Below are 13,657 nucleotides of genomic sequence, written 5' to 3'. Positions count from 1 at the left end.
AGTGGAGAATGTAAGATAAAGTTGGATGTGGACTGGCGTAGGGAAAGAGGATGGAATTTGGACTCACTTGGCCAAGAAGTGTGATGTTTACTGAGAATATGTCATGCAGGACCCAATGGAGCCTTCAGGAAAACTTTCTCTTTTCCTAATCCCCATTCAATTTCCTATCCCATCCCTTTCCTTCTTCAGAAAGTTTTGAAATACGGTACTCTCTTATAACCCCTGTCTGCTGGTCGTCCCTCCCCATCAGGCAGTGGGGCGGTTGAGGGAAGGAGCGTTGAGGGTCTGAGGTCCCTATTTCACAATGTCCTCCCAGTGATATCTCACACCCTAAATCTACCAGCATCGTTGCAAAATATTGGGCTAAAGTCAAATAAGGAAAAGCAAATACTTTCAGAAACAGGACCAAACGTGAACCATAACGGTGCTTGAAATCAGCTGCATAAATTGTCGTGCTTTTCTCTGTTCTTTATTTAAAATGTCCGAAGTTTTCAGCAATATAGAAACCACGAGATGATTTGTGAGCCTCTTCCATCTCTGTGGAGATCTCCCACCGCTAGTCAGATTTTGCTTCCTACCTCCTCCCCCAAGGGGTTTTTTTCCCCCTGAGACTTTTGCCCTCAGTTCCTGACCATTCTCAGAGTGAGTTTCCCCAGAGACACAAGCTCTCCTCTCCGTCTACAGCCGATTGGTGCTACCACAAGCACTGGCGAAGGTGGTGGTTGGGATAACGATCAAAGACAGCTGACTCCAAGCTTTTGTTGGACTTCTTGCTCACCTCAAGGTTCTGAGCGTATATGTATATGTTTGTATACACACACACGAGTGCACGTGTTCCTGTGCAAACACGCTAACACACACACATTTTTTAAACAAAGTCCATCCAATAGCAGTTAGCTGAGACAATCTTGTTTTGCCATGAATTACTGAACAGCTCCTGACAAGTAACTGAAATACTGAACCAAGGAAGCATGGTGTTTTCAGGTCTAACTCCCTTCTCCCCCATGTGTTGTGCAGATTTTAATAGAAGGTGTGCTAGGACAGGGAGACACCGCCAGCATTGCCCTCTTTGAAATCAAGATGACAACCGGCTACTGTATTGGTAAGTGGGTTTCATTTTCATCACATCAGAATGGGAATCTTTTTCTAAAATCTATTGTTGTCAGAGGGAATCGGATCAACCCTAAAGCCAGAGTATTTTATAGATGCCACTGCATACTGCATAGTAGTTCCAATTCTTTGCTAGGTTCCCTTGAATATAGTATGTTGTTTCTCTGTCTTTAGCATGGCAAGGCTCCTTAGAGTTTGCCTGTGTGACTGGATTAATGAAAGAAAAGTAGATGCAGCAACTGGAACCTGAGTTGTCACCCTAACCTCAACGTATTCTAATAAAATAATTTCTAGTTCGCTGCGAATTCAGCTTTCTGTAGCATTTGCTAAAAAAGCAGGCATCATCTTACGCCTTTTCCTCTCTTTACTCCATTGCTCTCTTGCACAATATTGCCCCTGTCTTTGTGATCAGTTGTCACTTCGATTCTGCTTGAGCAGGGTTAGCTGGGCGCCTCTCATGTGCCAGCTTCTGGGATGGCGTAAGAAGACAGTCGACGTCTAGCTGTTGCTCCACTTCCTCCTGTCTGCCACTGAAGCTCTTTCTGTAGGGGTCTGATGAATCCTGCCGAGAAGGGCAAGCCGTGCTCTGGAGTTGAAGAGACAAGGAGAGGAAATGGGAGAGGACTGAATTCAGGAGAGGCAACTGAGCTGGAGTTTCAGTAGAATTCAGTCAAGTGCAGGCACAGGGTAGGAAAACCCCAGGGGGGAGAAAGCACAGAGCCTGCTCAGGCGAAGGCAAGCGGCTGAGGGGACTGTTTGAAGAGAGAATCAGGGCTGCTGTGGGAGTCTGTTACGGAGGAGTCGGGATCCAGGCTATGGAGCTTGGATTAAAGAATTATGGGTTTGGGAGGCCCTAAAAGTCAAGGCAGCGGGGGAGGGGCTTGCAGTTGCGTTTTCAGCTGACGGGTCTGGCTGCCACGTGGAAAATCAGTTGGAAACATGGAAAATATGTAAGAGGTTGGAAAACCCCAAGGGAACAATTGTGACCTTACAGAGGGGACACATGAGGGTCTAAGATTGGAGCTGACAGTGGAATGGGAAAAAGCCAGTCTATCTGAGAGATGTGTCAGCACTGACGATACATGCAGGCTGAATGGCTGTGGAAAGGAAGAGAAAGGAGAGTCAAAGACGATTCTTAACAACAACAAAAAAGCCTTTGCTAATTCCCTGAGTCTCCCTTCTTCGTTTTGACCTTGCAATGACGTCCTTAATGCAAATGAAAGAAAGCAGCCTGGGACTGTGACCATTTTCTGAAGATACAGTGAGTTGCTCCAAGCTTCCCTCCTTCAGCCTCCCTGTAGCTCCCACATGGCGGCTGCATGATCTTGGACAACTCACAGGCTTGAGTCAGACACAGCTGGTGGAGCGCCACCTGCTGGCCCAGTCACCTCACTGAGCCCCCCAGCCTCTCCTTTCACTACCCGTAAAATGGGATAAAATACTTCCCTCACAGGATTACCGTGGGGACTAATGAGATCACGGATGTGAAGGTGATTGCTACAGTCCTTGGCACTCAAAAAATGTTAATTTCCTTTCTTCAGATCGCTTGGTGGCTTCTGGTTTGTTTAAAAAACAAAAGGAGTGCCAATACTTTTACTTTGTTAAACTGTATGATGATGTTCTCATCTCTTCTTTCTTTCTCTGCATTCTCTCTGCTTCTCTCAGTTCCTCATCAGTAGCATGAGGTTAATAATAGCACCTCCTCTGTGAGTTGTTTTGAGGATTAAGTTAATTCATGTAAAGTGCTTGGAATAGTGTCTGGTACATTGAGGAATATTTTGCCTTTTATTTTACTCCATGCAGCCTTTGGCACTGAATGTTGGGCATTGCTTAGCAGATGCTGCAGGGGAAAAGTTGCAAATGAAAATCTTAAAAAATTTTCCATGCTTGCCAATGTAAAAACACATTGATAACTATATCAGTCAGGGTGCTGGCAGGAAAGTGGAGACAGAGGGTACATTCAACTTGAGTAATTTGAGGAGAGCTCATTAAAGGAACTACAAAGATGTGGGTAGATAAAGGAAACCAGCAAGAGATGGTGTGGTAATCCAGGCTAGTCACAGTGATGACTCATGAGCCATCACCATCTTTAGGTCTCATGGGCAAGGGAGGAGGGGTTACCAGAACCTGGAGGCAATAGCTGTATGGTGGGGGCTTGTTGACAGGAGCTGCACCCTCAATAGAGAGATACAGCCAGCTCATGGCAACCTGGCAGGGTGGGAGCTGGACGAATGAACACCCCCAACCTCATTCTCTTCCTGCTTCCATTGGTCAAATGCAATAGGAAGCCAGAAGCCAGGGGAATCCTGACACAGTCCATACAGGTCAACCTCCATGTTTTTAATTGCATGATTATGGGGATCAATGGAGCCACTGGCTTGTGAGTTTCTTGTTCCCACCAAAGGAGTCTGTTGACCGGGAACAATTTATCAGTGCAAACATGTCAATGCTACTAAAAGGGGGAAAAGGGAGTCCCTTTATCTTCTCTCTCTTCTCCACTCAGTAGCTGCAGAAAGACCCAGAGCCCTGGATACACATGCCCTGCCTATTCTGACTGGGTTTTTGTTTACAAGAAAAGCAGAGGATTTTAGCATCTAGGGAACATGCCCCTTAGCTCTGGGTATCTTGTCCGTCATCAGGAGAGAAGGGGATGGAGGAATGGGCTACCAGAAGGGTGGTGGATAAAATTTCTGGAGCTAAGAGCATAGCCCTGAATAGTACTTTGAAACAGAGATGGCTGATATACCAAGCACTAACCCTGTCCCTGGCACTATGCAGGAGCTGTCCACACTTACAACAGCCCCATGAGATGGGAGCGTTCCCCCCATTTCACATATGAAGAAATAGAGGCTAAGAGAGGTTATGCAGCAAGCCACGTGGCCAGTTAAGTGGAAGGGCCAAAATCCAAAGAAGCAATGAGGACTTATGATCTCTATGCATTACTGGATCTCTCTTCCTGATCAATATTGTCTAGGGGTCCTGGTACAAAGGTTCCAGTGGTCAAAGGGAGTGAGAAACATATAGCATAACCTATCTAAGAGCAGACCCTCAGTGAGTCTGGGTGTACCCAGGTGTAACCACGTCTCCATGAAGTGTTTTTATTTCTTCTCTGCCAGAATGTGACTTTGAAGAAAATCATCTCTGTGGCTTTGTGAACCGCTGGAACCCCAACGTGAACTGGTTTGTCGGAGGAGGAAGTGTTCGGAATTCCCACTCCCTTCTTCCGCAGGATCACACCTTCAAGAGTGAACTGGGTGAGCTGAGGACAAATGGAGTCCTTTTCCCAAGAGAACTGCTTCTGCCATCTCCTTCCGCCCCCTACACTGGCCTAACTGTGGCTCTGTCAACAGAGATGGAGGAGAAGGGAGGGTGAGTAGGGACAGGGAGCCTGGTGGAAGAGCAGGGAAGAGTAAGCCATGAGATAGAGACAGGCTACAGACCTGAGCCTAGAACTAAGGAGAAGGCCACCCAGTTAAACGCTTTTCTTTACCTGTGACCTGGTCTTGGTATTTTATCGTTTCCATTTTATGTTTTACTTTCTTATCTATTTGTTGTTCAATATTTCTCATTTCTAAAGACAAGGCTGGAATAATCCTAGGTTGCTTTTCTCTAAAATAGATAGAATGGCAGGAACAAGTCCTTAACTTCCCAAGTGGCAATGAGGTGAGCGAGCGGTCCCAATGATTAATCCTGAATGCGGTGTGCAACAGGGCCCCCTAGTGGCCATGTGGGCTGGTTCTCTGCAGGGAAAATGGGTAAGAGAGGTGATCAGTGAGCAGTCAGCTTTGAGGAGAAAGCTTCCATGGAAAGGAGACAAGGACAAAGTAGAACAAGAGAACAAAAGAATGCCCCAGAAACCATTTCTTTAGGTACATCTGGGATCACCTACACAAGGAATTGAGATTAGAAAAAGACAAGACATTTTCACTTCCTTCTTTTAAAAGGAAAGAAGGTTTAGCAATTTTGAAAATGACCAAAGATTGAGGTTTCCACATGTATATCCATATTTTGGCCCTCAAGACACACAGCTTGTCTCCACTTGTGGCCACTGTAGGGGCCACACTATAAATGAGTGTTATGTATAGAGTAAATGATAACCAATCATGACAGATTAATCCATGAATCTACATGAGCATTTTTAAAAGACAATTGGATTAACGCAAAATAATAGAATGTCACTACCTCTTGAGATCTTTGATTAAATGAATAAAGCAACTAACAATCTCTTGGGGTTTCAAGAAAATAAAAGCAAGGTGACTTAATTTATGGAAGTAGGCTAATTTTGAGATTGTTTTTCTGCCATGTCTTAAGAATCTAGTTCAAGGAGTAGAGAGAATCTTGAAAGACGAATGCATTAAAATTGTAATAATCCTTGGTGTCATTATCACAGAGGTATAAGCTTAAGTATGGGAAAGTATTAGAGAACTTTTCCAAAATCACTTAAAAGTTAGTTCCCAAGTCAGATCCTCTGGGTAACCAACGTCATGATCTGATGATCGCTTGTTCAGTACATCATTTTTATCCTCACTGATGGTGAGGACCAGCTGGCTGGGGAGAACATGGATGTCTTGGAAGAGGCAACAGATCTGTGGACTGTTGTGAAATCATTCATTTGACTGTGTTGCCTGAGTGCATTCCGTCCTTTGAAGAGTGTATCACGCTAGTCCTCCCTCACTCTCATTTGTGACCATAGACCATTCTGACCGTATTTGTGTCAACAAGAGATAGAGAAAGAGGACCAGGCTAGGAGTCAGAATGCTGTGCTCCAGACCCAGTTATCAGAGCACTGTATTACTCTGGGCAATCCCTTAACTTCTCAGGGTCTCCATTGGCCTGTTTGCAAGTGAGGAATTTGAATTTCATGATCTCTAAGATGCCTTTGAGTTCTAATATTTTACTCTTCTCTCTTTACCTAATGCTGTACATCAAATTCTCCAAATTCACCACCCATCGAGATCTATTTCCAAAATGTTTAGGGTCCCTCCTGATTATAAGCACCTTGCGTTTGGCATTAGAAAAAAAAGAAAAAGGGAGGACTAAGGGGTGAGAAAAAGAGGACCTGGGTTTTCTCCTCTTTTCACCAGAAGGGTCAAGAGAGAGGCGTGATGGTGCCATCACCTCTGAGGAGCACTAAGACTTGACAGTAGAGTGCTGTCACCCCAGCCACAGGTGCTTGCTTCTCTTTTCTCCCACTCGCTCTCCCCATCCCTTCGCCCCCTCTCCATTTTCCTATCCTTTCTCTTCTTCCTTGGGTATTCTAAAACACCTCCCAAAGGCACATAGCTTTGCCCACTGCCATTGCTTAGTCCCCTGATGTCAATACGGAATCCTAAAGAAGCAGCTGACACTGGGACTGAAGGGAAGAAATCTAGGGAGACCTTTGACCTCCCTTCCAGCAAGTCACAGGTTTATATAGTCAATCTAGGCAGAGCCCAAACACCAGAATGAGACTTCTTCATTGATCACTCACTTATTCATTCAACAAACATAAAATAACCACTTTGTCCAAGTCAGGCATTCTTGCATACCCTGGTGATCCAGTAGCAGTCACTGACCTCAAAAAATCATAGGAACCAAGTTTTCAGAAATGCTGTTCCCTTGAATACCAGTTCTTGAGTATAATAATCTCTATATGAAGACAGAAGGGCTATAGGTGATCAGATGTACTGGGGAAAACCTGAGTTAAGAAAGCTAAACAGATTTCTTTATTTCAGGACTTCTCAATGCCTTTAATATAGTTCTATGTTGATGTATATTATGGCATTTCTCAAATTATCCAAATATGAAAATGCTATGTAAACATGCACAGTGATGCATGGCTAATAGAGGCATGAAATAAATATATTATACAGGACCACTGAAAAGTGAGAGACTACCTTGGTTTTGGGATGCAGGGAAGGCTTCCTAGAGGAAGTAATATCAGAACTGGAATATGGCCAGATGGGAAAGGAGAAGATAAGTACAGCATCTGCAAAGGTGGGTAGGCATGGGAGTGGTTGGTTGTCTCTATGGTGGAGAGCATCTGAGAATGCTGGTGCGTCTGATGGTGGCAGAGCAGCCCCTCCATCCCAGGTTATGTTCCTGTTTATGATGGGCGGGGAGCCTGGATGCCTGCATTCCTCTCGGTTCATCCAATTCTTCTCAGCTAGTTCACCCCAACTTCTCTTCAACTTTTCGACTGATGGTTTGCCCAGTCATTAGCCAAACAGCCCTCTCATCTCCACCCAATGCACAGACACATGTGCACACACACATGCACACTCATTCACACTTCTCACGCCTGGACTCCCACGTAGGACTTCCTTCTATATAGGATGGGGCTAAAAGAAGATAAGTTCTAAAGATTCCAAAATATTTTATTTGAGAAGTTCTCTGCCCATGTGATTCAAAGATTTGACCAGGAGATCACTCTTGAGAAAAACCCTCCAATCTTCTAAATAGGAGAAGTTGCCTTGCTTATTACATTCACCTCTATCCGGTGTATTGATTTTCCCTGAGCTCTGTCAATTTGGGTGGCAAGTAAAGATTAAATGTTCAGATGTCTGCCCGCAGCAGCAGATTTTGCTCCCCATAAACTCATCTCATGTTCATTCATATCCTGGAAGGAGCTCATTACTTTGCTTTCAGGTGAAAACTGGAGACGCGAACAGCAGGGGTGGGGGAAGCTATGTGCCTGTTCAGAAACCACAGAGCTGCAGAGAGGCTGAGGGAAGCCTTCCCAGGAGGGCTATGGCCCTTGTGTTGTAGAAAAGAGAACAGTGAAAATGATATCTGAAAAGTAGGATGTGGGTATGTGTTTTCCTTCCACACAAATTTGTGTGTTTTTAACAGTTAGCCCAAACAGTGAGTCGGAGTTTTCGAATGTGTACTATGTCTCCAAATTATTTTTCTAATTGAAGTATAGTGACATACAATATCATACTAGTTTCAGGTGTACAGCATAGTGATTCGATATTTATATGCATTATGAAATGATCACCATGATAAGTCTAGTTACACGTCACCATGCAGTTATTACAATATCATTGACTATATTCCCCATGCTGTACATTACATTCCCGTGACCTATTTATTTTATAACTGGAAGTTTGTACCTCTTAATCCCCTCCACCTGTTTTGCCCACCCCCTACCCTCTGGCAACCACGAGTTTCTTTTCTGTATCTATGAGTCCATTTCTGTTTTGTTTTATTTGTATCCAAATTCTTGTCAGATGATGCAAATGGCTAAAATAACGCAGTGAGAATTGTGGTGGGACATCTTTGGAATCCTGGCGGGGATGGGGTATTATCTTGCTTTTTCATGTTCTATTCTGATTCATCACATATGGATTTTTTTTCTTTGTTCATATTTTACAAAGTGAAATAAAATCTTTCAGGAGGTAACCTACTGACAGCTCAGATCATTACCGTTTCCTACCTGCCTTAGCAAAAAGAAGATAATTGCCAGAAAAATAATGAGGGAAATATATTTCTTTGCTGAGATTTTTTTAAATTAAATCTGCTTATGCTGCCACTCTAGAAGGAGCTGAACAAGGCTTTCAAGCCTCAAATAAGGTCAGAATTATTTTATTCCATCAAAGACCATGAGATCGATGGATCATCTTTCCATAACTCATGGCGCTCTCTTCTCATTTCGGCTCAGATTGGGCTCAAGCGTCATCTTAATGGCACCTGTTCATTCGCTCTCTGCGTTGATCCATTTGGCTCATTGCAGAGCCCTCAGCAGGGAAGCAGCTTTTATCTCTCACCATTGCCTTTGTGCAAACTCTGCTGAATCTGCTTTCTCTGCCCTTTCCAGTCACTTTCAGGTATTAACTAACAGCCTCCTTTTCAAGGATTAAGTTCAGTCAACTCAAAACCTCCACATCTCATCCCATTCAAATCTTCCCCCAGCCCGGAGCACAGAGTGGTAGTAAAGAGAAGGGTTTGTGCTTTGTTCTCTATCCTTCTACCCCTGGCTCTTCCCTTCCTCTTCCTTTGCTTACTTTGCTGCTTCTGCTCCTCCAGGTTGGGGGAGGCATGATGGGAACAGAAAGGGAGGGGAAGGGGACAAAGGGTTTCATGTGAACAGTGCTGGAGTTGATGCCCTTCGTACTGCAGGTGGCCAGCTGCTGGCCATTTCTCACACAGCCCAGGGGAAACCCACCTCACTCTCTGGGCGGCCGTCTGTGAAGCCCCTTTAGCACCTGTCAGTAATGGGACAGCCCGCCATCTCCTTTCCGTTGGAGCTAGCACCCTGCATGCAGTCCTCTTGAGAAGGGTCCTCAAGGCTGCAGCCCAGCTACCTTCCGAGTTGTCCACGTAGACTAAGGGAGAACTCAAATTTTTACTCCACCAAACTCTGCAAGTACAGCTTGCTGGCAACAAAATCCTTTCTCTGCACTCTGCCCCCACAGGTCCCTACAGCCATCTTGCCTTTAGATGTTATTTTAGATGCATTCAAGAGTCAGGCACCAGCCTCTGTACCCAACAAAATCCAGTTATCACTGACCAAGTTCTCCCAGTAACTGTGACCACCCTCCTCTTGAGGTCCAGGGCCGTCGTAGAACCCAGGAATTTCTGTAAGCATGGCTGGGGGTGAGGTTAGATGGCAGTTTCCCTCCTCCACCTCTCTGCAGTGGTTGCCTTAAGCCCCCTCCCTTGGATGAAGGTAAGAAAGGGGAAGCATCCCCCCCCTTCCCTTGGGTTGTTAAAAGGAAACACATGGTAGGTCAGCTCCGTAACAACTCTCTTCAAAGAAACTATCTCCAATATCTCTGATCCCTCTCTGGCCTTGTCATAGATACAGGCTAGAGGGGAGAGATGGACCGAATCTGGTGGAGCTGGCTTAGTGCCAGGTCGGCCACAATGTAGCATATTCTGCATCAATGGTTTAGCACTACTCTAGAAAACAGAGATACTTGTCACCCATCGTTCTTGGCACTGAGGTCTTAGCAGAGACTAGGAGAAGCCCCTCTTCATGTTCATGTACCTTTATGTCATTTCTGAAAGCTTTTTATACAAAAGACTATAGTCCGACTCTTTTACAGTAAAATTCACCCAAACCCATAGAACTAAAAGTTCATGAAGATAACTGTTGGATTTATAGACTGGGAGAGCAAGCACAATAGCTTTTTGTTTTTGGGTGCTGTCTCCTCACAATGGCAGCAGACCAGTGGGTGTTTCCAGCTGGCATACGTTTCTTCAGACCAAGTTTCCCCCCTTACCCAGGAGACAGCTTGTCCAGACAACCATGACACAGATGCAGACGTTGCAACCGGAGCACAAATGTGGCCAATGGGGCCGAATCACAGCTGAGTCAGAGGACGCCTTTGGCATCACGGCCAAGCCAAGGGCAATCTTTGTGGAATGCTGGTTAACCAGACTGTTTGAAAATAAAAACTCGGGAACTACCCTCAGAGTTCTTTTCCTAATCCAAGGGAAAATGACTAACTACCAGGGGCCACTGGTTCCACATGAAAAGTTGAGCTCATCCAGAAGGCTGCTGCAAGGATGGGAGAGTCCTCTTCAGAAGCAAGTGTCCATGTGCCATCACTGCAGCCTTCACCCCAGAAGGGCCTGAGCTGGGCTGGCATCACTGAGAGTCTTGATCGTTCAACAGAATTGGAAATCAGTGTTTTCTCTAGAAACTGCAGGTTTTTAGTGTATCAGAGAAAAATAGACTGGCTCCCAGTCTGAGTATGGCAAAGTAGCACAGACTTCAGAGGAGTGACAATAAACTGCTCAATTTTTCGTCTTATGGGGAACCCATTGCCCCCTTCATAGACTCTTTCATTTCTCATTGAAGTTTTAATACTTAAAAATCTTGGTGGCCTGCAAGATCCCCAGTGATTTGGTTGATTATATGATCCTAGCCACCTAGGGTCCATCTATACCTAGTTTGATCCTACTCAGACTTAAAGGATCTGATAAAAATATCCTCTCCCAGAGGCTCTAGAACTCTGGACCAGATAAGAGGGTTGGCCTCACTGAACTCGGCAGGAAAATTCTCATAATACCAGGCACTAGGCAAAGTTTCCCAAGAGCTCCAGGCTACTTTTTTCATTCTCCTTGGAAAGGTACACAGAACGGTGCTGCACCCACCCAACCATTTGCTTCTCTTCTCCAGAGCAGATTGTACCCGATGACACATACTCAGCCTGGGCTTGTTGTCATTTCTCCAGCCTGGCGTCCTGAAGCAGACACCTGGTGATTTCTGATTCATCCCAACCCCTTCAGCAGAGATGAGGAACTATGATGAGCCACATTTTGTTTCCCAGTGAGAAACAGCCTTACTCAGATTGTCAGTAAATAGTGCGCAACCTCAGCAACGAAAGAGTGATGGAGAGGAAAAGAGGAGGCGACAGAATGTGGTCTAGTCTGGTGGTTCCACATGAGACTTGGTGTCAGCAGTCCTGGTCTTGTTCCCAGCAGCCTGTCTGACTCACTTTGAGCAGGTCACATTCTGTTTGCTGGAGGTTTTTTTGGATCAGAAATGTGATTGTGGCTCTCTTGGCATATTATCTTGTACATGAGTTGTTAATGAGGCACTTTAACTGCAAATTCAGGGATTAGAATATTGTCTACACAGCAGGTGAGTAACTAGCCTTTGAAGAGGACTATCAGATATCTGTCAACTGTGAGGAAGATAAACGTGTAGTGGGGTGGGGGGGGGGGGGGGTGGGTGAGACACACTCTAAGCACAGTTGTGCGCTCTGGAAGTACAATGAATAGTTTCAACTGCATTTGTGTGGTCTCCCCCAGATTCACTGAGAATCTCCTAGAACCTTTGGAGGTGCTTCTCACCCTGGATAGAATGATCTCTCTCTTTATGGCTGTGTCAGGTTGGGTCTTCCAAGAAGCAGACACTAAGGCAGGATTAGGAGGGAAGGAGATTTATTGGGGAAATGGCTGTGAAGGATAAAGGGCAAGTGAGCTGGAGTAGCTGGGGCCGGGCTCAAGGTATCCATTAGGTGTGGTAGTCCCAGTGCCTAGGAGCCTCAGCGTTCTTAGGGATCCACAAGGATGTTTTAATTTTATTTATTTTAACCAGGAAATTTAATCAGGGAAAAAATGGATATAATAATAAATATAATACATCCACCTTAGGTTATAGTCATCTTTATACCAATGAAGTCATACAATATCATTTTTAATATTTTTTATGGAGTAAGGGGCCCACAGCAGCCAAAGTGCCTAGGGCCAACGAAAGTCTTAACGTGGCCCTGTGTGGGGAGAGCCTTCAGCACAGGGTGGAAGGCTGAAACTTGAGAAGGAGAGAGGCCAGGCTGTGGGGGACTTGCCGAAGAACCCAGATCAGGCGGGATGGTCCTGCTCTGGTACCCCTGCTGTGCTTGGTCGCAGGCTGAGAACAGCTCAGTGTGATGTGGCCTTGGCACACCTGCTGTTGTGGATCCCAAGATGAGGCAGCTGGAGGCTGTCAGTCAGCTATGGTCCCTGCAGCAAGTTCACTTGAAGGAGATGTCAGCAGCCCACCTCCATGGCCCCCACAATGAGGGATAAGGAAACAAAGTACTATAGCTCTTCTCCACCCACATTCCCAACGGCATATCTTGGAAAGGGGTTCTGTTCCATTGGTAAGACATATTACAAAGGGCATTAACATCCTCTTTTGACACTCAGACAAGTTCTGAGTGAGCAAAGGCATGTTCCAGGGGCTGCTTGGCCACATGTGTTCTCCATAAGTGAAGTGTCCTAGTAGAGGCTGGCTGGCCACCAGCAGTGCTGTAGAAGGCATTGGAGCTTAGGATGGGGATTCGTGGCCTTACCTGCATGTCAGAGGTTCTCTGATTCTGTTCAGTCTGACATTCTGATTCTTCCTTTAAAATCCGTCCCCAGAGGCAGCAAACTGGGGGCCCATTAGCCACTTCCAGCCTGCAGATGTGTTTATTTGGCACAGGCAAAGTTTAGAAGATTGTGGTGGGTGATGTAATGGGTTGAATTGTATTTCCTCAAAATTCATATGTTGAAGTCCTAACCCTCAGTACCTCAGAATGTGAGCTTATTTGGAAATAGGGTTGTTGCCGATGTAATTAGTTAAGATGAGGTCACACTGAAGTAGGGTGGACCTCTAATCCAGTGTGACTGGTGTCTTTATAAAAAAGGGGAAATTTGGACACAGAGAGACGTGCACACAGGGAGAATGCCGTGTGAACATGAAGACAGACATCTGCTAGCCAAGGAAAGCAGAGTGCCAGCAAACCACCAGAAGCTAGGACAGTGGCATAGAACATACTCTCCCTCACAGCCCTGACAAGGAGCCAGTCCTTCCCATACCTTGATCTTGGACTTCTGGCCTCCGGAACTGTGAAACAATAAATTTCTGTTGTTGAAGCTACCCCAGTTTGTGGTACTTTGTCACAGAAACCCTAAAAAATTAATTCAGGGGGTGTTATTTAAAATGGATAGATGTGCTATAAAAATCTGGATTTTTGAGCTTCAGTGGGAAAATTTTAGTCAGGACATCAGCTTGGAGGAGAGGGCTGGGTTCTCAGGGATGGAATGGAGAACACAGGCCTACTCAAGGGACCGCCACTCCTTACCACCA

At 45.3% G+C, this 13,657-nt stretch overlaps 1 protein-coding gene across 2 annotated transcripts in view; it reads left to right on the top strand.

Moving 5' to 3' along the window:
* MAMDC2 (MAM domain containing 2) overlaps positions 1-13,657 on the top strand; it is a 147,864-nt gene that overhangs the window by 64,333 nt on the left and 69,874 nt on the right. For both annotated transcript variants that reach the window (XR_002803197.2, XM_001489321.6), the window contains exons 4-5: positions 1,018-1,102; positions 4,227-4,364. Coding sequence is in view for 1 of the 2 variants with exons in the window: in XM_001489321.6 (XP_001489371.1) it covers positions 1,018-1,102; positions 4,227-4,364 (223 nt within the window). In the remaining variant the exon portion in view is untranslated. The remainder of the gene's footprint in view (positions 1-1,017; positions 1,103-4,226; positions 4,365-13,657) is intronic.

Source organism: Equus caballus, chromosome 23 (assembly GCF_041296265.1).
Source record: "Equus caballus isolate H_3958 breed thoroughbred chromosome 23, TB-T2T, whole genome shotgun sequence".
Lineage (NCBI taxonomy): Eukaryota > Metazoa > Chordata > Mammalia > Perissodactyla > Equidae > Equus > Equus caballus.
Note: the sequence above shows the minus strand (reverse complement) of the source record. Positions and strands in the feature narration are given on the sequence as shown.